At 37.6% G+C, this 26,487-nt stretch overlaps 2 protein-coding genes across 3 annotated transcripts; one reads left to right on the top strand and one right to left on the bottom strand.

Moving 5' to 3' along the window:
* The first annotated feature begins 238 nt into the window (after nucleotides 1-238).
* Nucleotides 239-12,475, top strand: a1cf (apobec1 complementation factor). Of its 2 annotated transcripts, none has more exons than XM_084434057.1 (12): nucleotides 239-346; nucleotides 3,571-3,714; nucleotides 4,134-4,268; nucleotides 4,501-4,631; nucleotides 4,703-4,941; nucleotides 5,250-5,414; nucleotides 6,056-6,153; nucleotides 6,234-6,513; nucleotides 7,489-7,682; nucleotides 7,780-7,916; nucleotides 10,491-10,618; nucleotides 11,379-12,475. In XM_084434057.1, exons 2-12 carry the CDS (start codon nucleotides 3,616-3,618, stop codon nucleotides 11,516-11,518), a joined length of 1,746 nt encoding a protein of 581 aa, XP_084290183.1. In that variant the 5' UTR covers nucleotides 239-346; nucleotides 3,571-3,615; the 3' UTR covers nucleotides 11,519-12,475. The 2 variants fall into 2 exon arrangements, with proteins under 2 accessions (XP_084290183.1, XP_084290182.1); XM_084434056.1 differs by having other exon boundaries at nucleotides 7,465-7,682.
* A 2,791-nt stretch (nucleotides 12,476-15,266) lies between these two features.
* Nucleotides 15,267-26,487, bottom strand: asah2 (N-acylsphingosine amidohydrolase 2). Its single transcript, XM_084434055.1, has 21 exons — nucleotides 26,386-26,487; nucleotides 25,533-25,668; nucleotides 24,947-25,059; nucleotides 24,548-24,691; nucleotides 23,591-23,767; nucleotides 23,336-23,463; nucleotides 22,329-22,406; nucleotides 21,564-21,684; nucleotides 21,092-21,217; nucleotides 20,807-20,893; nucleotides 20,615-20,719; nucleotides 18,972-19,053; nucleotides 18,730-18,845; nucleotides 18,435-18,529; nucleotides 18,291-18,330; nucleotides 17,544-17,642; nucleotides 17,301-17,396; nucleotides 17,051-17,203; nucleotides 16,593-16,649; nucleotides 16,406-16,494; nucleotides 15,267-15,827 (listed from the first exon to the last, which is right to left on the bottom strand). The coding sequence occupies exons 2-21, from the start codon at nucleotides 25,660-25,662 to the stop codon at nucleotides 15,629-15,631; spliced, it is 2,235 nt and encodes a 744-aa protein (XP_084290181.1). The 5' UTR covers nucleotides 25,663-25,668; nucleotides 26,386-26,487; the 3' UTR covers nucleotides 15,267-15,628.

The raw sequence follows: 26,487 nt of genomic DNA, 5'->3' as shown, positions 1-26,487 counted from the left end.
ATATTTATAGGCCAAAAACAAGAGATCCATAAAAGAGATCAAAAGCTATTCATATTTGGGACAAAAAAGAGCAATTCCTTTTGCAGCATGATCTTTGGTTCAGGAGGCACCCTGCTGCAGGCGAACCGTGATATCGTGCTTATCCTGGTCAAAGGGCTGGCCTACAGCGAGAGGCAGAGATAGAGCTGGTTAACGTTTAACCACGCCGGCTTGTAAAACAGCTCCAGGACGGTGAACCTTTGGAGTTTGATATGATGTGATTACAGAATCACCCCAGTGACACGTTGCCAAATTCAGCAGAATGAGGGTCTGAGTCTTCCGGGTGGTGATCTCTGAAATTGCTCAGGTAAGTTGCATCTTTAATACTAAATTGTGAGACATAAGGAGTCTTGTCAGGTAGTGGCATTAGAAAACACTGTGCTCGTCCACATGGCTCTGTTAATGCTTTTTATTGCGCAATTAATCATTTTGCATTTAAACTGTCCAGTATGATTGTGAGGACAAAATACTATAATACAAAACGAGTCACCAATGAATTATACAGTCATTGTGACTTTTTATGTAAATATCACAGTTTATTTACAGTAAAGATCATTCAATTCTAAGATTCAACAGCGCAAACTCTATTGTGATAGGCTTCATCTGTGTTTAGAATGCAGAAACGAGCCACTCATCACCTTTAACCTGTCTTCAACTGTGACGTTTCAACATATGTACATGCAAATGTGAATTTCAGTATAGTTTTAAGGAGGTGAGCTGTGACATAAGCCCAAAGCTAATCATTGTTGTTACTGGAATGCTTCAGCATATGGTACTTCGCCATCATACGGTTTCACTAAACACTGCCATGCTAATTACAACCTCACAGATGGTTTTAAACAGTAGCAACAGTGTGGTTGTGGTGGGAGATACAGTGCATATCGTTCTTGATTTATGGTCTTAAACGCTTAAATACAGAGGCAGGCTGCAAATGTAACATGCAATTGAAGTGCACTTACAAATATTATATTCCCTGCACCTGTGTTGAAGTTTCTGTACAGCACAATGGCCTTCAGAACAAGTGTATTTAGCCTCAGTCAACATGGGCTGAAAAGCAGCCAGAGATCCAGGCATGATAAGCGCACGTCTAGTTATCTTGTTTATGCAAACGGTAACCAGGTTGTCCAGGAGAGAGCAGTGGATGGACCGCAGACTAATGGAGCCCTTTCCCAACTGTCTTAAAATGCTCTCTTTAATGGATTCCTAATTCTCAGCCATCTCTTTTATCCCTAATGTTTAAGCTTCAAGAAAACCGTAATTTGTGATATTTGGTCTCATGCACCATATGGATTGAATAAAAGCCAACATTCACCAACTGCAAAAGCGTGCGGTAATAGCATCCCAGAGAGTCATCTGTTATGAGTCTTTTCAGTTTGGATAAACTCTCTGTGCTTTGCGCAAGCTATTGAATTTGTAGAGGCAAACACATTAGTGCTGTCATTGCTGGTTAGATGCATTGCATTGTAGTATTAATGAAAAGAAGAAATAGACTAAATTTCAAAAGAGCACACGGGGGCTCAATCTTTGCTCACTTGATGTCCTAGGCAAGATAAGACTTGGAAGCGGTTTATTTTAACAACTAAGTGCTTCTTTTTATATGTGTAGGCCTAAATGTATTAGAGTACTGATGTCCAGAGGGCGTTTTTCTTTTTTTTCAGAATTTCAAGATATAAACAAGCAATATAAATTGCAATAAATTGTAACAAATTGCGAGATATAAACACGCAGTCGCAATTGCGAGAAAAAAGTCAGAACTGCGAGGTATAAACACGCAATTGCGTGAAAAATTCAGGATTGCAAGTTTATATCTTGTAATTCTGACTTTATAACTTGCAATAGTGAGGGAAAAAAAGTCTGAATTGTGAGATAAAAAGTTGCGATTATCTTTTCAATTGTTTTATTCCATGGCGGAAACAAGCTTCCATTTTCCTAGGCCTGACATCACTTTTGCCCACTAATGTACATGTATCTATCTATACATGAATATAAAACAATATATAACAGCTAGCTGACAGCTTTCCTGTGTCTTGTTTGAGCCACTTACAGAGATCATGGTGTCATCATTGCTGTCATGATTACATCCAGATGCTGAAGAGCTTTGGAAAATGACTAACAGTCTTGTCACCTTTGACCCCTATTCTGTACTCACCATCTTTTGTTTTCGTCAGCATCTCCCTTTGATCAAGTGAAGCTGAAAAAGACCAAGACAAATAGACACTCCACTGATGATTTTAAAGACTCGTGGTTGTGTGATTCAATCACGCTTGATAGCACCCTCATCTCGAAAGAAAGAATAATCACAAAGGAGATCTTGTTATTAGAGCAAGATAAATGGGGATTTGTGCATACATTTTGCACCCTATTTTTCTCCTCAGAGTTTAGTAATCTTGTGTCTCCATCGGGTGTCCAAACAAATCTCAACAATATCTTAATTTGTTCTCAGATTTGCTGTCTGCAATCAAAGGTGATCTATTTAAATGTGAACTTATTATTAAATTAAATTATCAGAGCTACTATTTAGATTTATACTCTCATAATTAGATTTCGGAAGGAAGTTATAATTTTTGAAGGAAGGAAAAACATTTATGATATACTGTAACTGAGAAATTAAAGTATAGTTTGAAAAAGAAGATATTCGTTTGTCTTCTAAAAGAGTATACACAGAAGTAGATATTTTGAAAAAGGTCTGAAAAAGGGAAAGTCAATGGGCTCCTATGTTGTTTTGGACCCCATTGATTTACACAGTATGGACACAATTAGTTATAGACATACTTATGTTCCAGAGAAGAAAGAAAGTCATGCAGGTTTGAAATGACATGATGATGAGCAGATGATGACAGAATCTTCATTTAAGATTATTCCTTTAAAGTCTTCTGAGCACTGAGCTATTTATATAGTCTGAACAATCTTCTGATGTAATAATAGAATTATGCTTTTTTTATTTTCTAAGTTCTGATTGAGGGAAGATATTTTCATCAGATGAAACAAGGTGTGAAATGAGGGCAGGGCACAGATGTCCTCCTCTTAAAACACATATGTGACTCAATGATTGTCTGCTGTTTTGATTTGCTCTCTTCAGTTAATAATTACACCACGGTCCTTGACCTGGAGGTGAGGAAAATGTTCCTTTCCCCACTTTTCTTGCCAACACTGTCCAGCAGATAAAAAGCCAACATACAGCATACCCAAAGCTCTCTTCATACTGTTCAAACAGACTTGGATCAGAAACGATGATTAAATTAAGATGTTACATGCCTATATTAAGACCAAATACTCGTTTCCCCTCCACTTGGATTAGAAATTTTGTTAGAGAGTTTTCACACAATACACTTACATATGAATGAGAAAAAATGGCTATTTAGTAATGGACCAGCGTTGTTCAAAAGGGCATGGTTAGGACATATGAACAACTTACCTTTGAACCTCTCTATGAGCAACATGTCTTGGCTTCTTATCATGTTCAGATTTAAAGCAAGAGTATGCTATCTTGCTCTATCATTTATGTGTGTTTGAACTTTGATTTAATTTCAGTGAGCACCCCTAATTTTGCTGATTTATTGCTGATAATCACTCACAATGGAAACCAATCAAAAATGCGGGGATGGACTGACTGGCACGCAGAAAGAGGCTGCGCTGCGCACTCTGATCCAGCGCACAGGATATCACATACACCAGGTAGGAGTTACCAAAGCCTCGGGTAGAAGGACAGGTGCCATTGTGGAATTATGGGATAGAAACACTTGCTTAAATTGACTCTAACTTGAGAAATCTGAACAAGAATTCTGTCGCTGGTCAGTAGTCCATTTCTTTGACATTTTCACTACTGGAGATATGCTGACAGTATATCTGTCTGGTTTCCTTTAGCAGTTTTAGAATGTAGTATAGTGGCACCATCATGTGGTGGAAATGGAAAAACTCATTTCTTTCCATCTGTAAAAAAGCAGCACATATCTATGGATCAGTACAATGCTTTGTTCATCCTTGAGTTCTATAGTATTACCATAATCATTTATGTTTTTGCTTATTCCTTATGGTGATCTCAGTATGCACATTAACTTATGTATTATTAGAGTTATCAGTTGTTTTCTCCACAGGAAAATGGCCAGAGGAGATATGGTGGTCCACCTCCTGGCTGGGAAGGCCCTCCTCCAGAGAGAGGCAGTGAGATTTTTGTGGGGAAGCTTCCTCGAGACCTCTTTGAGGATGAACTGGTACCACTCTGTGAAAAAGTAAGGTGGTCAACAAAAATAATATGAAATAAACCATTTAAAATAAATCTAAAAAAGTCAAGATTAATAATGACTTGCCCAAAATAGAAGGATATTGGAAGCCTGTTCCCACCTAAGAATATAAAGAAAGAAAAATGTAATCAAGACTTTACAAATGTATTTACACTAAGGTGGAGATATAAATTTTAATGTGGTGTAGCTGTAAAAATGTTAAGCTGACCTGTCTCTGCAGTTCGGCAACATATACGAAGTACGGATGATGATGGACTTCAATGGCAACAATCGAGGCTATGCATTTGTTACCTTCTCCACAAAACAAGAGGCTAAGAATGCCATGAAACAGCTCAACAATTATGAAATACGGTGAGTCATTGTTCAAAGTGGACATCTAGTGGATTAAGCATTTTGAACAATTCTCACACATCTTCACACAGGAATGGAAGACTTCTGGGTGTGTGTGCAAGTGTAGACAACTGTCGTCTATTTGTGGGCGGCATTCCAAAGACCAAAAAGAGAGAAGAAATCCTGGCAGAGATGAAGAAGGTGACGGATGGTGTAATGGATGTCATTGTTTATCCAAGTGCTGCTGACAAGGCCAAGAACCGAGGTTTTGCATTCGTTGAGTATGAAAGCCATAGAGCTGCCGCCATGGCCAGGAGGAAACTGTTGCCAGGTAAAACTCAATACAACAAATCTTTTAAGTTATACACATATACTGTAATAGTTACTTACTATTATAGTATGATTTTATACTATATCCTGTACTATGTCATGTCCAAAAAAACACTCATTCTTCTTTTCCAAATGTACATACGTTTTTCAAAGCAATCATCTGCTACCAAAGCAAGACAAGATTTTATTGATTTCCCTCTGGCTGAACTCATGTTGAGTCCAAAGATACTTAGTTCATTGCCCAAAGGAGGTGAGTGAGAGATAAAAAAAAAAATAGCCAATGACACAGATTTCACTATCTCTTTCCAGGGAGAATTCAACTGTGGGGTCATCCTATCGCAGTTGACTGGGCTGAACCTGAGGTAGAGGTAGACGAGGACACCATGGCCACAGTGAAGATCCTCTATGTTCGTAATCTGATGTTGCCCACTACAGAGGAAACCATTGAGAAAGAGTTTAACAGCATCAAACCTGGTGAGCTGTTTGAAACAATAAAAAGTCACTTTAATACTCTGGCCTCTGGATATGGCTCAGGTCGATCCTTCCATGCAAGTCTTTAGGATTTTTTTCACCTGTTATATGATCTGCCAGGCTAAAACCGGAAGTGCGATCACTTAGAACAGTAATAGCACACAAAATTCACTTTTCCTATAAACCTGCAGTTATGCTCCAAAGTTAAATACTCATAGGAATACGTCACACAAAAATGAATGTCATCATTTATCTGTCATCGCCCCCATGTCGCTCTAAAGCTGTATGACTTTCTTTTTTTTTTATTAGGAACACAAAAAAAGATATTATGAAAAATGTCAAAAGAACAGCATTCAACAGCATTGTTTCGAACAACATTGGACCCCCACTGACTGTATGAAAAAAAAAAAAAAAAATCATTTTGTGTTTTATGTACGAAAAAATTGTCACAGGTTTGGAACGACATGTGGAGAAAGTTTATGGGTGAACCATCCTTTTAAGGTTAGGTTCAAACAATTTTTGAACAATGATATTTACGATGCTTACCTTGGCAAGGACCAAAAAGAACCTGTTTCTGAGTCTGAAGGAATTCATTTGTTTTATGTGATTTCATTGAAATATTTAGAGTGTTTGCTAATCTACAGGTGCTGTTGAAAGGGTGAAGAAGATCAGAGATTATGCCTTTGTACATTTCTCTCAAAGAGAGGATGCCATCAATGCCATGGATGCGCTGAATGGAAAGGTGAAACTAATTGAAATTTAATCTAGAGGAAAATCTAATTACGAAATTTTCTGTATAAAATACTTGGGACTTCCCTTCAGGTCATTGACGGATCTCCCATTGAGGTCACGCTAGCCAAGCCTGTGGATAAGGACAGCTATGTACGGTACACACGAGGCACAGGGGGTCGTGGCGGTGCTCTACTCCAAGGAGACTACACTTACACCGTGGGCCAAATGTACGACCCCACAGCTGCCTACCTAGGAGCACCAATATTCTACGCCCCCCCTGCGTACACAACCATCCCTAATCAATTCCGCTTTCCCACTACCAAAGGGCATATAAGTACCAGGGGGCTGGTGCGCTCACCCTCTGTGAGAGGTGGGTAATCTGATTCATTTGTTGAAATCTGTTCCAGATGTAATTTAAGGTGTGACAATCATCTCCAAATAAATCTCATTCTGTAACTGTAAATCAAACTTGTGACTAAAAATGCAGTAGTACTTAATGAATATATAAAATTGTTCTGAATATTAATGACCAAAAAGATCCACTTTATGTCTAAAATAAATCAATCAATCAAGAAAGAAAGAAACCAAATGAATACAAGGCCAAACTACAATTATTGAAGTCAACATGAAAAAAATATTCTATATTCATAATGTGAAAATTCTGAGTGAAATGGCATATAAAAAATATATATATATAAAAAACAGGAACCTTATTGATTGGATGAAATCAATAAGTGTGTGTTACATACAGTGCATGTATACTGTGTGTGTTACATACAGTACATGTACCTGAATTGAGCCAGGTGGTTGGAGGGAATTATTTTTATTGTATTTTAATAAAATAATATGAAACATTTGTTTTATTTGGAATAACTGTGCACAATAAGATCAGGAAGCACATTGAGAACATTTTAATTCCATGTTGACTTTAAAGAGGCCAAATGACTTAGTAATGAAAGATCTTTACATAATGTTTCAGGCAGTTCAAACATATTTGCATCTTCTTTGCATTTGACTATAAACAATGTATATTCTGTTATACTTTAAGTTTGCTTGTCCCATCTAGCATTTGAATGTGTTATCCATGCCTGCATATTACAGTCCAGAGACAATAATATATTGTTCTGAATGGATGGGATACAAAAATCAAGTCTGCCAAATCTTTAAAAGTTATGATCAGACAAAAAAAAAAAAAAAAAAAAAATCAGAGATGCAGCTTCTGTAATGTGCTGGCTTGGAATACATCTATATGATTGTCTTGATTGAAACCCGGGTGATTTCTGGTGATTTGATTCGAATCAATGCCTTCTTGCATTCCTAGAAATTTACATGAATGTACCTGTAGGGGCAGCGGGCGTACGTGGTTTGGGTGGGCGAGGATACCTTGCCTATGCAGGCGTGGGTCGTGGCTGCGCCACATACCAACTCAAGACAGACAAACGCCCTGACGAAAAACTCTATGACCTTCTTCCTGGCATGGAGCTCACGCCCATGAACCCAGTCACTCTGAAGCCCCAAGGCATCAAACACGCCCCACAGGTACACTCATAACCTCACTGAAAAGATCACTTGTGGAATTTAAAGGAGAGAGTTTTCAAGAAACATTTCTCCAAGGACCATTTTGCCTGTTTTGCAGATCTTGGAGGATATTTGCCAAAAGAATAACTGGGGGCAACCTGTTTACCAGCTTCACTCTGCTATTGGACCAGATCAGAGGCAATTGTTCCTTTACAAAGTCACCATCCCTGCTCTGGCTACTCAATATCCAAATATGTACGCCCTAACCTCTGCTTCAACTATACTCGCATTAACTGTGTCTCAACCTAGTGAGCTGCCTACCTAGATAGATTTTTGTGCATTACAGTCACGTGAAGAACATGAAGGCTGCTTCAAATTGAAAATTATGCTACCAAGATACCTCATTACATCAGATACTCACCTTTCATGGATAGTGATGCATTCACATTATGTTGGAATCACCACAAATTTGTTTGTCTGAGCAAACATGTCCCTCCTGACCGCCATATTATTATAGCCAAGGGAATATAATATGGTGATTGGTGAATTAATGTATTGTATTAAGTATTTTCATCAGCAACAATTATGAAATCAGAGTAGAATCTCAGAGATATAAAAAGAATCCAAATTAAACGAAGTGTAGCCATAAATTAGCTAACACTCTTCAGTCAGACACGACATGTAGCAAAATGCAGAATCTCACATGAGGGGCTTTCGCACCAGGTAGTTCTAGGAACTTTAATTGTAGCCACCAGGGTGGTTCCCGGAGAACTAGTGGTTCCCCATAGGAAGTTTTCCTGGTTGCATTCACCAGTAGGAACTCTGAAGTGACGTACGTCAAGCTTGCTGTCCTGACTTTTATTTTGACGGCGCGGCGGACTTTTATTTTGACGCTGCTGAGAACGCCAGAGCTTGAGCACACAGTGCTCACATTTTCCTTGTTCATTAGTTTACGATCTGTCTCAGTCTTGTCTAATACTCTATTAGATAGAACTGTTATATATAGAAAGTAGACAGTAATGAAAAGCTATTAGCATATGCCGTGTGGTTAATGTCCAGTGTTGCTAGCTGAGCAGAAATACATAATCATGTTTGGCTTGGTCCCCTAAAAGTTGCGTTGGATTTTCTCCTCAGCGTAAAGGTTAAGAGGCCTATCTATCACTGTTTTCCATGTTCATAGAGTTAGTTTCTGGAGTAAATATATAGGCTATAATATGTGTGTTTATGCAGCCTTTTTAAAAATGGCGGGTGCTGGTGTTTCGCGTGCGTTCGGCCAATCAGCGTAGGCCTACACTAACGTCACGGATAGTTCCTATAGAGCTGGTAAGTCCCGCCCCCTTCGCTAACCCCGCTGGACCTCTAGGTTTAAAAATCGTCAATGCAAGTGAATGGGAGAAAATAATTCTTTTCTGGTCCCGTTTGAATTGTGCCATGAATGTGAACATATGTTGTCTGTGAATTTTTTATATAATCTTTCGTGTGAAGAATGCTACAATTTAGCGGGTAGAAGTTTGATATGGTTAGACTTTGTGTGAGAGCACTTTGTGGACTACAACTCTTCGCTGCTTTCGACGCGTTTGAAACGTCACCACCATTCGCACACGGACACTAGCTCACGGATCCCGCTAAACATGACTGTGTCTTTGGTGCACTTCACCGCCTTCTTTCAGGGAGAGGACAAAATCGTTGAGGTTGGCGAAAACCACGGGTAAGTCAACTTTATGGGGTGACGTCACATAGGCGACATGTAGTCTTTCTCGTTATGTCTTTTCCACAACTGCTAGCCGAAGAATCATACCATATACTGTCAAACTCGTAACATGAAAGATTATATAAAAAATTCACAGACAACATATGTTCACATTCATGGCACAATTCAAACGGGACAAGAAAATAATAATTTTCTCCCATTCACTTGCATTGACGATTTTTCAACCTAGAGGTCCAGCGGGGTTAGCGAAGGGGGCGGGACTTACCAGCTCTATAGTACTGGTTTAGACCATAGACTGTAAAAAAATATGGACGTAGTGTCCGTGACGTCACCCGTAGGTTTCTGAAGACCGTTTTTGAAGCCTAAAGTGGGCGTGGCCGACCGTCGCCATCTTGGCAGCGCGTCACTCCCGGATTGATTTATTTTTACAGTCAGGCAATGAGCTGAGGTAAGGTGACGGCTAACAAACAGCAGACAAACGGCTAATGATGACTAATGACCACAGCAGCGGGAATCCACCTGTCACTCAAAAGTGGACACCCTTAATTATGCAGAAATTTTAAGGCTTAATATAATTTAAACGGATGAGTTATAAAAAAATGCACCCCCCTCACAGTTGTCATGAAGGGCACAATTAGCTGTATAGACCAAAGCCACATACAGACACCAGGCTGTAAACACGTTTTTTTCTGCTGTAAAATTTGGCATTTTAACATGGGGGAGATACAGATTTGACTCACTTTTGACACCAGCCTCAAGCGGCCAGTCAACGAATTGCAGTTTAACTCACTTCCGTGTTGGTTTCAAGAGAGAGACGGAGAGGTTGCCGCTTGGTTTAGACCCTACTCTGAAGTAGGAGCTAAATTAGTTCCTCCGAAAGGAGTTCCTAGAACTAAAATCGTTCCTAGTCCCTGCGGTGCGAACAGGCCAAAATCCGAGTACTTCCACCAATAATTTCAGGAACTATGAAAAGGTTCCTCCAGTGCGAAAGCCCCTATGCACACAACACTTCCCAACATACAGAATATCTATACAGTATTTTTTTTCAACAGCATACAATACATTTATACATTTTAGCAATTTATTTTACCACTGTTGCTCTCTGTGTGTCCAACCAGACACCCGTTCACCCCCGCCAAGCTCTGTGCATCGATGGATGAGGCGAAGCTGCATGCGGCCGAACACACTCTGCAGATCCTTGGTGTTCAGACAGAGGGCGCTGACGCTTCCGCTGCTGCATTCCCAGGTATGTGAGGTCTGTAAGACTGACACTTATTTTACTGTGATACTAATTCTGTTATAATGGAGTATATTAACTCTAACCAAAGGTTCTATATAGAACCTTAAAAGGTTTCTGTCAGCCACTTCACATTTAGGAACTTTTAGGGGTTCCTTGGATGATTTTGGGATGAAAATCATGGGATGATTTTATGAATTTAGTTTTAATTGATTAATTAAACAGCTCATGAACATACTTTATCACTAGAATTTTTTTTTAAATAACTCAAACATGAATGTATTATGTATTAATTTAAGTTTAATTGTCTTCTTGTAGGCGTTAGAATCTTTTTGGCATAAAGTGTTCTTTAAATTGAATTGAGTCAAGAGTTCAATATAGTACCCCATCAAAACTTTTTTTCTAATAGGACAGACATATTTTTTTAATTACTCTATAATGTACGTCTGTGGTAAAAAGAATTTAAAATGTAACATAATTATTAAATTGAAAATATATATTTAAGAGACATTTTATTTAAAATTTTAATTTTAATGTCGTATAACATTTTACATACTTAAAAACATTACAAAGACTGTCAACTTTTATGTAAAAAATTCTGTAAAATTTTAAATGGATTAAAAATCCATCCATTTTTAATTATTCATTACTATGGTTTATAAATGAAGTGGTCATTTGATATGCATTCTAGGGTTTAAAAAAAATAAAATAACATTTTTGCTTTTTCAAGAGTTATTTTGCCCTGAGTCTTTTCCTTTTGGCTTCACAGGTTATACAATTGCCAGCACCACTGCTACCCAGCTGAAACAGGCTGTTTCTCTGGGTCAGGACCTGACTGCCTATGCAACCTATGAGGGTTACCCGGCCTTTGCTGTGGCAGCCCGTGGGGATGGATATGGAGTGTTTTGATACCCCTAACTAACAGTCTCTGTCATTTTATGTTCTATGTATTCTTTTGTGTTTATTTTAGTAGTTTTTGTTCAGAGTTATAACTTTATTTCTTCCCTAGTGTTTTATGAGCATTTTTGCGATATTGAAGAATACGAGTCAACTTTTGACTTTACTCAGGAAGAGGGCGACCTGAAGGCTGTCCACAACTCAATCCCAAACCTTTCTAGAAAATGTCCATTTTTATGTTTTATGATTTATTGCTGTTTGTCAAGGCATAAATCGCCTTGATTGAAACATTACTTGTGTCATAATTTAGGATCATCCAGAATGGTGACCCAATCAAATTTGAACCGATTGTTACTAGCTTCTAAATTATCTAAATTACAGAAATTTAGGCTGGACCAAGCATCAATGCAATGCAAATTCAATGCTGCCTTTAACACTGAATCATTACTATTGAATATAGGTAATTTTGAAACACTCTGTAAAACCCAATTGCGCTAATGACTTTTATCCAGACATTTACTTTAGTAATCTTTGGTATTAAGTTGTATTTAAAGTTGTAGTTTTTGTGTTGGTTTTCTTTCAGTATTTACATTAACACCCAAGTACATAGTTTTAACAGATCATGCTTGCATACGCCTTAGTATGTATCTGCATGTTTTAGGATCATTTTAGATATGTTTGACAGTTTGTGGCTGGTTCTTTAGTTTTGCTATATTTTATAAGATATTTACTGGCTTGCTACTAATATTTCCCTCTTCATTCTTTTTACAAGTGGGCAATATGAGAACACTGTTTAAATACACATTTTTGTTAAATATAAACATGCCTTAAAGGTGACAGTATTAAAGTTTGTGTGGCACTTAGAACGTATTTTTATACCTGAATTCCAACTCTGTTTATATGAACTTTGTTTTTCGATCATAGACTGTTTGAAATAATTTATTGTTTCGATGATTGGCATCGGAACTGGAGGGAGAATTGGATGAGCATCGTCAGGGAAAAAAAATAAACTGAGAGCTTCATAGTGCTACAGAGTAAGATAGTTGTGAAAATATAATTCCAGTAAATCAACTAATCATAAATAAACCAAATTATCTTCTAAAGACACGTCTACTGTTCCAGACTTGTGTGTGTGTGTGTGTGTGTGTGTGTGTGTGTGTGTGTGTGTGTGCGTGTGCTATTTGTGACACGTTTTGAAGTGTCATGAAACCCTAAAACACATTTGTAATATGTTTTCATACAGATTGCACATTTATCATAGGGCATTCAGTAGGCTAGTTTTTTTTTTAAGCTAGCGTTAGCATCGCTGTTCTTACCACAATGGTGATAGTACGCTGCACTGACATAAACGCTTCAAGAACGTCTACTGAGCTTTATGTAAATTACACTATTAGGCCTATAAGAACGGGTTTTAGAGAGAAGTAAACACCATAATTAATTCCCTTACCTGAAACAACTGCAAGTTTGGCATCCCTAGCCTACTCCGTCCGTCATCAAATCTTTCCACATTGTGTAAGCCCTAACGATGTTTACGCTCGTGTTTTGTCTTTGTCGGCCTTTCTGTGTTTTGGCTATTCTATATTCCATAGCCTATTCTATCATAAACACCAAACAAAGTGGCCAATGAGCGTCAGGATCCTCTCCAACGTTTAGTGAAGCACCGCTGGTTAGGTCATTTAGGGGTGGTTGAATATGATTTCAACTTTAGTTAGTATGTATTGTTGCTGTTTGAGCATAAACAACATCTGCAAAGTTGCAACGCTCAAAGTTCAAAGTAAAGGTTCAAGATATTTGTTTTTAAAGAAATAATTTTTTAAGGACTACAACAAATTGCTGGTAGGGACTACCATCACCAACCCTAAAATTTACATAAACCCCGCCCCTGAAACACACAGTCCATGTTGAGAAGAGGAAGAGTTGTTGTATAGAGCACATTTGTGAGTCTGCTCAAGCTGTCGCATTCGTCTTTTCACATGCAATACAGTATGTAACACAAATGCAACAGCATGTCACTCTGTAGGCATCTTACAACTGTTCCCACACTAGCGATTTTATTTTTCATGACAGAATATTCTAATCAAAGACTTGAAGATAGTTAACTCCACATCAGCAATATAAATCCATCAACTAACCATTCAGAAACGTCCTGTTGCATTCTACATGTTGTCACTTCTTCTTGAGTCTCTCCATCATTGTCCGACTCCAGTATAAACATAAAAGGCAGAACAGTTTTTGACATTTTAGTGCTTGTCTGTGTGAGGTAATTGGAGCTGCTAACAACACACACTCTTGAAGCTCCGCCCTCTGTGCCGGGACTAGCAGCTCATTTGCATTTAAAGGGACACACACGAAATGATGTGTTTTTACAGACCCTCAAAAAGGGACAACATTAACATGCTGTAAAAAATTATCTGTTGGGTATTTTGAGCTAAAACTTCACATACACACTCTGGGGACAACAGAGACTTATTTTACATATTGTAAAAAGGGGCATTATACCACCCCTTTAACATGGCGCAATGCATTTAGTAAGTAAGTAAGTAAGTAATCTTTATTTATATAGCACCTTTCACAGACAAGGGCCACAAAGTGCTTCACAACACAGTTTAAATCAGAAATAACATGCAATGAAAACAACACCGAAATCATAACAGCCCAAAAAGTAGCTAATTAAAAATTGGCTTTTTTTCAAAAATTGGCGAAATTTAGTGGTTCGACCAGCATCATGTATAATTAAAAGAATATATAAAACTTTTAGTCTGAGTAGCCTACAGATGTTAGATGACTTTACAAAAACACATTATTTCTTAAAGGGATAGTTCACCCCAAAATTTGAATTCTTCATTATTTAGCCTATACTCACCCCCATGTCATTCCAAACAAACCCATAAGACTTAATGATATTAGGCTATTATTTAGTCTGGCTATCACCAGACCAAGCTCAATCTTTTAAGATTGAACATTAGTCTGGGTAGTTTGCTCTGCATTTTCTACTGCACAAGAGGCGTGATCAACGGGCATAGTTCAAATGACTCTTTACGCAATTGGATTGTCGAGAGGTTAAAAGGAATTGGATTAAACCCGCCAATGTGGATGAGCCAGTTTGTGATTGTTCCCCGAAAATTTGTAACAGAAGCAGGATAGAAGAATGTACAGGTTTCCAGCCTGAGCTGCAGGGGCGAAATCAAATCGCCGGCAGATCAGGCTTTACCCATTCTAGCTATTATTATGACTGATTTTTGAGCCATTTTGTTCTTCCACTTGCAAGGTGCTTGCAACTTTTACTAAACTTTTTTGGCTAAAGGAGAACTGGCCCCCCGACTGAGCCTGGTTTCTCCCAAGGTTTTTTTTTTTTTCTCCATTCTGTCACCTGATAGAGTTTGGGCTCCTTGCCACTGTCGCCTCTGGCTTGCTTAGTTGGGGACACTTAATATTCAACAATATTATTGATTTGCCTGCATTGACACCATTGTATGAGAACTGAACTGAGCTGGATGATGACATCACTTTTTTCTCCAGAGCTGCTATATAGATAAATAAACTGAATTAATAACTTTTTTACAACAGAAATGAATCAACACTGAAATGACTTAAGCTGGATGATGACACTATTTTCTTCAAGAGCTGCTGTACAGCCAAAAAAACTGTATTGCATTATTTTCCTGTTATCATTGTAAAGCTGCTTTGAAACAATCTGTATTATACAAAGCACTATATAAATAAAGATGACTTGACTTGACAAAACAATGGGACACAAATTCAAATTAATAAGCCTACATGATTTTATTAAATACATTCAGAAGACATACCTACCAAACTTACAGTTTGCCTCTATGTGTGCTGTACAATATTGTGAATATTGTATAGTGTCTATTTTAGCAGCAGAGACCAATCAGAAGCTAGGACTGAAACAGATCGATATAGGCTACTTTACCAAACAACTATTTCACCTTATAAATAAAAAAAGGCAGAAAGGTCAATGTTTGTGCATTTGACGTATACTATTGTTGCATGTTTACCTTAGACAACAACATTAGTTTACAGATTGATGCTGTTAACTGAGCACTGAACAGCTAATATTCTACAGCATATAATGTTCTTCCTCAGTGATACACTGACTGATCAAAAGTAGTAAAAACTTCTGGTGACTTTGAAAGCATCAGAAGCGCCCACGTATGGCATGATGATGGTGTTGTTATCCTTGGATTGTCTGTAATGTCCAAAGTGTTGAATCCGGTAGGTTCCTGTCAGCGCCGTGAGCGGGATGTGCCACTCCACTTCTGACCGACTCCGGCCGGCAATTCCTTTAATCCAGTGAAACCTGGTTACACACACATACACAAAATAAGTCAGAATCTTTACTCCTATATCATAGCAGGCCATATGCAAGGCTCAACATTAACGCTTGTCCGCGACAAGTGGATTTTTTGAAGGGACAAGTAAAAGAGAATTGACTAAATCAGGACTTGCCACACTCCCTCTGTATGACAGACAGGTTTGGCTCGATGCGCAGAATTCAGAAAAACAGAGAATTCGAAAACCGATAACAAATAAATCATCATTCAATCAAAAAAACTTTGAAGCCATTTTCTCAGTTCCAGTGAAGTACTTGCGTTTTGCCATTGCAAATTATGTCAGTCAGTATACATGTACAGACTGTCTAATCTACAATTCATTTAGGATCTTACATGGATTTTGGCCTGAGGAATGAACTGGCTATATAATGTGATAAGACCTTGACTCAGCGTCTGCCTTATCGGGGGACAAAGATACTGTCAGCTTTAAGATGGCTTCATTAACACAAGCTCAAAGTAAAAGTATATACGAATCGATATGATATAAACATTAGCAAAGAGAACTTGAGCCTATACTGTATACAGTATGTAGACAGAACATTACCTTGTTTCCCATGATGCATCCGTGTGAACTATTTCCCATGTGTTGGTGTCGTTGTGAAACCTCTCCACTGTGACCAATGTCTTATCTCTCTGATATCACAATCACCACAGATTAGTCATATCTAATGCATAAAAAAAGCATGTTTTGCAAAATATTACCATACGGTTACTGCTACTAAAGTACTCACAATATCTCCAGAGTTTCTTGGGTTTCCAGCAACAAATGTGACAGATGCGATTTCTCCCTTTAGAATAAATAAATCACATAAATCTTGTTAATTTATAATAGCAAGCTTAAGTATGTTGCAAGCTTAGCATTCACAAGTTCACTTGTTTCAATAAAATGCTACATTAGTGATATTTCAGCGAAATTTTGCTGGCAAAAATGTCCACTGTTAATAGCGTAGTGATGTTTGATTCACTGCCTGACAGTTACTTTCAAAACAAGCAGCTTTTGTTGGTCAGCGCAGCGAATTCGCACGACCAACTTGAACATGAGCGAAATTTGCGTAAGGGAACTCATTCGCCCTCATGGGAAACTCATGGATTCCTATTGAAATGACTGGATTTCGCCCACAAAATTCCGTCGAGCAACGGTATATGTAATCGAATGTTTACTGCATGTACATCACAATTATTGACCTACCACTGTATAGACAGGGTTAACCTGCTGTAAGACGTCACCAAAGGTGGTGTTATCTGGTGCTACATCTGCCACGGGGTCCTTCACTTGATTAAAAAGTGTGTCTTCATCAAAGAAAGGTGGTTCGGGACCCTTAGGCAATTCTCCTATTGTTCCCTGTGGAAGATTAGTTCATTCGTGAGATCAGACAGATCATTTCAGTTCATTAAAAAGTTACAAAATGACTGCAAGGCAATGGAAAATGGAGAGTTACATGAGCAATAGCTTTGGCAAGTCCTCTGTAGCGCTGGATATAAGCCGAGAGAGTGTGAGGGCCAAAAATGGTGGATGCGCCCTCATATCGCTGGATCTGTGAGTGTAGAAGAAAACCATTTGAAAAGTCAGACTAAATAACACATCGTGTCTGTCATCTCGTTTTGACATGTTCTTGAACCTTGGAGCACTATGTTAATACCACGACTATTAGGGTGGTCAACTAAAACTGAAGCTTATATACCTGATACTCTTCGTATGTAGTGATGTAGTGGGTGTAGATGTTGCAGAGACCAGCGACAACCACCTCTGCATTAGTGAAAGACTCTTGCACCTCCAACTCCTATGAAAACCATGCGATACAGAAGAAAAAAAAAGAATTCAAATTCGGATTCATAAATGGTGTGTCAACCTGTTGTGGCAGGTTTGATTCCATTAAATATTGAAGATATTGAAGATATGAAGAGAGATTAATGAGATTGTTGTTTTATCTTTGTGTTGTTGAAAATGACTACATTTTCACAGCTTAATATTTTTTTAGAAATTGTGATACACTACTATTCAAAAGTTTGGGGTTAATAAGATTTTTTTAAATGCTAAATAAAAGATTATTCAGGAAGGATGCATTAAATAGACAGTAAAGACATTTATAATGTTACAAAAGATTTATATTTTAAGTAAATGCTGTTCATTGAACTTTCTATTCATCAAATAATCCTAAAAAAAAAAAACATATATCATGCTTACCACAAAAATGCAGCAAAAACATTTTTCAACATTGATAATAACCATTATTAATAACTGGGCAGCAAATCAGCATATGAGAATGATTTCTGAAGGGTCATGTGACATGTGAACTGGAGTAATGCTGGTGATTTTCAATTGCAGGAATAAATTTCACAATGTTTTTTTTATTTTTATTTTTTATTAAACAAATGCAGCCTTTTTGAGCATAAGAGACCTCTTTCAAAAACATCTAATCTGTTCTCACCTTTTTGACTGCCTCCCGTATCCTTCTCCCTGACATGGTACTAGAACATTGAAGACAACTTGAGTTGAACAATATTGGCTGGTTGTGGAGACACTTTTTCCTATATTAACACAGCTGCTGCTTTTGCGAATCAACAGAACTCACGTGAATTCTCCAGGGACTGCAACTATGGCTAAAGAGCCAATAGTGATGATCTGAACGTCCACAATGGCTGGATGCCATGGGAAGGGTGAGTCCATCTGCATGAAAACAGAAATCACTGTTATCATTTCAAAACAAAGAAAGCATTTAAACATGTTTTATGAGTACTTTCCATTACCCATCTCTCGTGTAAAAAGTGTCAATTCTGGAGTGATTATGCTAATAATAACAAAAGATACCGTATTGTACATTAGATTTTGTTAGTCTGTTTATTCATGAGCTCTACTAGTCCTTATACCTCCCCGGTGCTCAAGAGGATTGGTTTAGGCCAATGACAAGCCTTGGACTCATTAGACGGAGTTCCCAAAAGCGCATCTCTTATGCCATCCCAAAAGGGGTCTCCATCTGTATCCCCTGGTCACAAGAAGAAACATAAGCATAATTATCAGATATGTGACCAACAATAAGAAGTGTCAAAGTATTTCCCAGGCTTGTGACATAGCTATATTTGCTTGTGACATTCATAGCTTATATCCTTACCTTGTATGAAGTCGAATTCTCCTCCTCCATCGGTTGTACCAGCAGCAAAACTGTGTCCCAGAGCAGGTTTACACGTCCGTCCCTGGTGATAGAAACTGTGTCAGCATGAAGTTTTGGTACAGTGTGCTTCTGGCTCAAAGGGGGCTTCAACTAAGTATAAGATCAGGGGTGTGCACATTTATGCACAATTATTTATTATAGAAATCAATGGGGCCCATCAACTGTTCGGTTACCAACATTCTTCAAAATATCTTCTTTTGTGTACAGCAGAAGAAAGAGATTTATACAGGTTTGGATCAACTTGAGGGTGAGTAAATGATGACGGAATCTTCATTTTTGGGTGAACAATCCCTTTAAGGTCTACAGATAGCATCTGTGACAATCAAGCTGATAACCATAGAACATCATTTTCACTCTTCCTTTAGTTTGGAAAAACAAAGGAAAATTGTGTTTTTGGTGATGCACTTACAATTTCAGTCTATGACGCAATACGTTTTGGAGGGTTAATGCAGATTTACTTAAAGGAGAATTCCGGTCAATTTTAACATTGAGCTCATTTTTTTGTACATTTGGAGTGCTGTCAGTACAGAGAACAACGACAAAAATCGGTGTTGCCTACACCGTGTTATCCTCTTTTTAAAATCCTGTTTACATCCTGTTTTCGGTCGAAGTCCACAGTAGTCGATTGTCGAGTTCACGCGCGTGATCATAGGTACTAAACCTATGCGCGTGAACTCGACAATCGACTACTGTGGACTTCGACCGAAAACAGGAAGAAAATACAGGTATGTGCGCTGGCTGAATAAACATCTTTTTTTATATATTTCTTTCACATCTACTGCAGTCAGATTCACCCGCGTTCACTCCGAAGGAATCACTCACATGACCTGTGCACTTGTAGTGACACATCAAGGATGTTAAGAGGCTAAAAGCAGGTTTAAAACTTGCCCCATTGAAGTCAACAGGGTGCACATTTTAGAAAGAGGATAACACAGTGTAGGCAACACCGATTTTTGTCGTTGTTCTCTGTACTGACAGCACTCCAAATGTACAAAAAAATGAGCTCAATGTTAAAATTGACCGGAGTTCTCCTTTAAAGGAATTATGGAGTGATTTTGAAGTTGTATAAAATTGTCCTTTTGAGGTAGTAATACTTGTTTAGCTAGATTAGCAATTCCTGTGTGTGTTCAATGTAAACAGTGCTTTATCATTATGTCACATCCTCTTCTAGTATAATTGCATGGAAATTATGGTAACATTAGATGGTTTCACAGACAGGGCTTCGACTAAGCCAGGATTAGGCATTAGCTAAATTAAGACATTTAAGTAGCTTTTATAAACATGCCTTAGAAAACAAATATTTTACTGGTGTGCATTTTGAGATGGCACTGACATATTTTAAGACAACTCAGTACAAGTTGCTTTTAGTTAAAACAGCTCAAACATGTATTTTAGTCTGGGACTAGCTTAAGCCTTGTCTGTAAAACCAGGCAATAATTGTCCAAATGTATAAAGTTAACAGGATAAAAAAAGAAAAGCTGCTTTAAAACAATGTGTATTGTGAAAAGTGGTATACAAATAAAATTGACTTTTAGTTCCTAGTCTCATTGCCTGGGTTTTGTGCACAGGAGCCCTGTACTCACTGAATGAGTGGAGTTAAATGGGACAGTCTCATCGGTCATGTTGACCCACTGATGTGCGCCGTGAACCGACCCGTGCAACTCCTGCTTTGCACTGCTGTACAGCTCCTGCAGAACAAATACACTCGGTGAAGAAGCACACTCAGGCCACACAGATACTCATCACGATCAAGCAATATGACAAGTGACACACACCTTTGCTTTTTTATACATATTCTCTCCTATGATCCTCGTGCTTTCAAACATGTCCTCGCCCGGTCCAAAAGCTACGCATGCTTTTTTCTATTGGAAGGCACATGTGAATTAGAACTGGTGAGTGAATATTTCCAGGTGTCTACAATTATTTTGAAATACAAGGTTATACTTCTTTAGACAGACAGACAGACAGACAGACAGACAGACAGACAGATAGATAGATAGATAGATAGATGGTACAACCCTGTTGATATACAGTACAGCATGTGTATAATAATAACTCACTCCACCGACGGGGCAGGAGCTGTTAAGGTAGTCACACTTCTCGCCTGTGTTCAAGCAGACGGGGCCGCGAATGTTGGGAGATGAATCTCCAAGATTACTGGAGGAAAAGCCGGCAACAAAAGGACCCTGGAGGTAAACAGACCATGAGGCGTTAGCGCTGCACTGTTCATACTGTCCACAACTCAAAAAGCCTATTAAAGATAACTGCCAACATAAACAACAGGAATAGTATCTTCCATTTAATTTCCACGGCAGATTTTTACTGTCTCGCATAATAACATAATTAATTAACCATTGTCATTAAACTTCCTCCGTGTTTACAGCATTCGCATGGGAACTATTGACTTTATTGAGTGGCAAACGTCCTTGTGTACTCTTCAAGTAGATTAGGCTACAACTAATAAAGACAAGCCATTAACCTTGATGGTGGAGCTCAGAGGAAGGAGGAGTAATTAAAAGGTTGACCTTTTACCTCACCGGGAAGAAAGCCAATGTTTTTCTCCTGCTCGAAGGCATAGGAGGCGTAGCCAAGGTTGTCTGAGCTCACCATGCGATTGGTGTTATTCATACTGACGGGATGGACAGCAAACCAGCTGAGGACAGATGCATAGCCAATGCAGTAATTATTAGTGCATTTTGTATATTTGGCAGAAGCCAAACACCTAGAAGATTCTAAGATCCTACTCTGTTTGGAATGAAACTTGTGATTTTCTTATAATATATATAATATTCATTCATTCATAGAAGCCTCATTAGCTGCTTCTTTGGGCCGCTATATGCAAGCCATCCGCCATATTGGAACAGTCAAAGCCGGTCCGTAAACATTTGAGAGCAAGTCGACTGAGCGTCTGCAACTGTAGTTAGACGCATGCATAAATATCTATATCTGTAATAGACTTCAGAAGATGATTTTGCAAAAACTAATACACAACAAGGTGTCAGCTGACACAACATTAAAAAGTTACTATAGTAGCCTAAAAGTAAAAACATTAAAAAGTACCATAGTAAAAATCTGTAATATTGAGTAAATACCTATAAAAACACAAACCAACACATTCTCACCTAAGGTTATCCCATTTCTTCGGGAATTTAAATATCAGCGGTTTCACAACCAGAAGCTACGCAATGTTTTGGCATCATTGAGTCTTACAGTGAGTGAAGACACCCTGACTGTTCCAAGATGGCGGGTGCGCCGACATGTCTGGAGCGTATGCATATGATAAAAGGTGTATTATACCTGAGCAACCCCATACCATCCCCATCCAGATCTGTGAATTTCATGATGACAATCTGCTTGTCTGTGTTGAATTCATATCTGGGTTGGAAACAGAGTCATAAATGAACTTGTAGTGACTTTCAGCTGTGTTGTGTTGCGAGTGTTGTTTAATGTGTAGCTAATATGAAGTATTTTTTGATGAAAAAAGTTTTTGGGGCTAGTTGTCACACATTTTAATGTAAAATAATTTTGAGACACAAAACAATCCATGAAACTGCAAAAATGCTAATGTGATAATAATATACCAACATACAATAATATGTTAATAATAATAATGTGTTTTAACACACACAATAACATTGCTTTGTTAAATAGTTTTCTGAAAAGTCATGCCAAGGTAAGAAAACACAAAGTATTATAAATGTGCTTTTTTGAAAAATCTAAATATAAAAAACTTTGCGAGATTTACAATGTTAATAACTGTGGAAATGTCACCCCAATCTGTTAAAAGGGTCCATAAAAAGCATGTTTTAAATTAAAACATGTCCAATCTGTTCATTTTGTGTTTTACAGTAGATTTAATTTGTTAACATTAGTAAACTACATTAGTTAACACAAACTTCTACAGTGTTTATTAATCTTAGTTAAAAGGTAATCTCAAAATTTACTGATAGATTTTTAAAGGGATAGTTGACCCAAAAATGTAAATTCTGTCATCATACAGGTTTGGAACAACTTGAGGGTGAGTAAATGATGACAGAATTTTCATTTTTGGGTGAACAATCCCTTTAAGTTGCATCAGTTAACAGAATTTAATGCACTGTGAACTAACATTAACAATTGTTAATAAATACTGTAAGAATATATTGCTCATTGTTAGTTCATGTTAACAAATGAGACCTTAAAGTGTTACCATATTATTATTATAATTATTATTAATAGTAAAAGTCAATTTCTGACACTGGAGGGATTTCAGCTCATTTAAACTGCTGCTGGATCAATGTGAGCACATCAGTAAACACACAAACCTGTTTCTCTCCTCCTCAGGGTTGTTCAAGTATGAATGTGGGCTTCTGTTCAAGTTGTTGTCGACTAGTTGTCCTTTATTTATGAAAATTCGCCCAGGTCTCAAATTCCTATGAGCTATATCAATACTCTGATAGAAAGGACATAAATCATTATCAATGACATGTTGAAGGCATTTACATGAGCTTAAGAGTAAGCATTATACAGTATAGCTAACATATCAGGAATGTATTTCAAATGAGAGAATACAAGCATACCCTGACTATTCCACTGACGATGGCTTGAATAGATGGCTTAATATAGCCTTTACTGGTGATCATAAAGAGTGTGTACTGGAAATAGCCACCCACGCCTGAATGTGTGTGCGTGCCACTCATGACCACATTGTCCTGTCTGTACAGGTCTCCATATTTCGCCTTCAGCTCTTGAAAAACCTAAAATGGTATGAGAATGACAAATTAACAGATGCCAGGGATGAACACAAGGAGAAATTCTAGTTTGAAACACACAAGTCAGATTCTTAGATATGGAAGATCCTTGTATTCATTTTTGTTTATACATTTTTGTACCAAAATTTGATTTAATGATTCCAAAAATGGCAAGTGGTGTAAAATATGAATAAATAATACACTGATAAAAATATCAATACAAGACAAAAATATCTATATAAAAGTCCCCCTGCAGTCAATCATTTTATCCCTTAAAACTCATCTTTAATCACCAAAATGACATATTTATCTTTTTTTTTTTTACCTGTGAAAAAATGCTTCATGCCTTAAAATAGCTTGGATGTTACTCTACACCCTTGCTTCATTAAAGCTGCAGTCGGCAAGATTTTTTTGATCATATTCACTGAAACCGACACTATGCTCCGACAGAAGAACATAAATCAGCCGGTTTTAGAAAAAACCCGCGCTTCTACCTCCACTATAATCAAGGTAATTTCACAAATTAAAAAGAATATGGCATGAATATGAAATTTCATATTCAACTGATTGAGCAATTGACAAATAAAAATGGATTCAAAGTAAATTCTGCTAAATTCATCAAAATTAATTTTGACATTTTTCATTTTTTAATAACTTAATAGAGCCATCATTGACCAATATGCAATTTCTCATAACGGAACTGCTTTATATGTACGCATTTACCATGAATACAGAAGACCAAACCCATAGTAATGCCAGTGAATGTGGCAGTATAGTGCGCGCTACCTCAAGCCTCAGTCTCTGAGAGACCATGCCGATGTCCGCAGTCACAAACACCACTCTTTTACTGCCGTCATCCACAATGAAGGCTCTACTGAACAGACGTGTGTGGATCCCTCTCGCAGTCTGATCAGTACTGGCATAACCCATCTTTCCCAAGGAGAAAAATACAAAACATCAGCATTCACAAAGGCCTTATCTGTCCCTTATCAATACATCTGATCAATGGACAGTCATAAACATTATCAGACTCTAACAACTGATGACTATCAACTTCCTTAAAGACCTCACCAATAATCAAACAGAACAGCTGGCAATAGATTTTCTTCAGAATAAAATCAAATGATCAGTATCAATATAAAGTAATCAGCTGAGCATAAAAGAATTAAGAGAAATGAAACCAACCATAGGCAAATCCGCCACAGGCCCTGTGCAGTCAGCACGACCCACACCGATCAGATACGGGTTCTCTTGAGGATTTACTGTGGGGGTCGGTTCCTCTGGAGTCACTTCTTCTGCTGCACAAATCATTCAAACCAGACACAATATGATTTTTCAATAAGCTTAGGAATGAAAAAACGACAAATCTGAGATCACTAGCGCTTGCTTATATTTTATGCACTCTCCGACAAAAAATATTGCTCAAGAAAAATACATTTTGGTCTATGATATATAATTTTATTTTAAGAAAAGGTTCTGTCAGGCACTTCATATATAGAACCTTTAAGAAGTTCCCATTGTGGGATAATTTTATGGATTTAGTTTTATTTTAATTACATTTTATGAATTAAACAGCTCGTAAACATACTTTTTTACTAGAAACCAACTGAAATAAGACATGTATCCTAAGAACCTTTTTGGCATGAAGGGTTGTTTAAAATTGTGTCAGGAACACTAAGGGTCTATATAGAACCACATTGAACCTTTTTTCTAAGAGTGTGATTAAACTAAGTGTATGGTTCAGAAGAATTACTTGAAACCATGTAATTACATTTTTCCGAATCCAATTTGAGGGCCAAGACCGTGATGAGCCCCACTGACACTGCTGTCATCAAAAGGAAGAGAACTATGAGCGAGATCTCCAGACCATTGAGACGACAGCCCACAGTCTTCCGTGCCATCCTTCACTGAACATACAGAACATATACTTGTCAGGCAATATACAAAATATAGTAACACTTTATTTTACAGCGTCCTTGTTACATGTAGTTACGATAGAAATAACTATAAATTAAAATGATGCATAGTTACATGCAACTAACCCTATAGTAAGTACATTAGTTAATTACATGTATAATTACACCTTAGAGTAAAGTGTAACCCAAAATATAAACATACTATGTGTGAAAACAGTGCTACATGTACAACACCTGAAACATTAATCCATATACAATCCACAATGTTTGAAACACAAATCCGTATGTGTTGCTAAATGTAGTCACGTACACACTACCATTCAAAAGTGAAGTTGGTAAGATTGTTTTTGTGCCTCTTTTGACCACCAATTTATTTGATCAAAAATACATTTTTGATTTTTTTACCTTTTAATATAACTGTTTTCTGTTTTAATACATTTTAAAATGTAATTTACTCCTGTGATGGCGAAGCTGAATTTCTTTTTCAATGTCACATGATCCTTCAGAAATCAGTGGTCAATTTAGTGGTCATGTAGCATTTCTTGTTATTATCAATGATAACACTCAAGTTAATAACCATTCGTAACACACACACACATATACAGTATATATACACACACAGGCATCCAAATTGATACCAGCAAAATTCCAGTACAAGCATTATACATTATCAAATCATTACTATATAATATGTGGAAAACTACTTACATGTGTTACTCTTGGTGCAAGCTGGTGTAGATTTTGTGCAGAAGAAACAAATGAATCCAGTGTGGGAAAAGTGCACACTTATAGTGTATATAGCGCAAGGAC

This window comes from Rutilus rutilus (assembly GCF_951802725.1).
Source record: "Rutilus rutilus genome assembly, chromosome: 16".
NCBI classification, from domain to species: domain Eukaryota; kingdom Metazoa; phylum Chordata; class Actinopteri; order Cypriniformes; family Leuciscidae; genus Rutilus; species Rutilus rutilus.
This window is presented reverse-complemented; position numbering and strand designations above follow the sequence as displayed.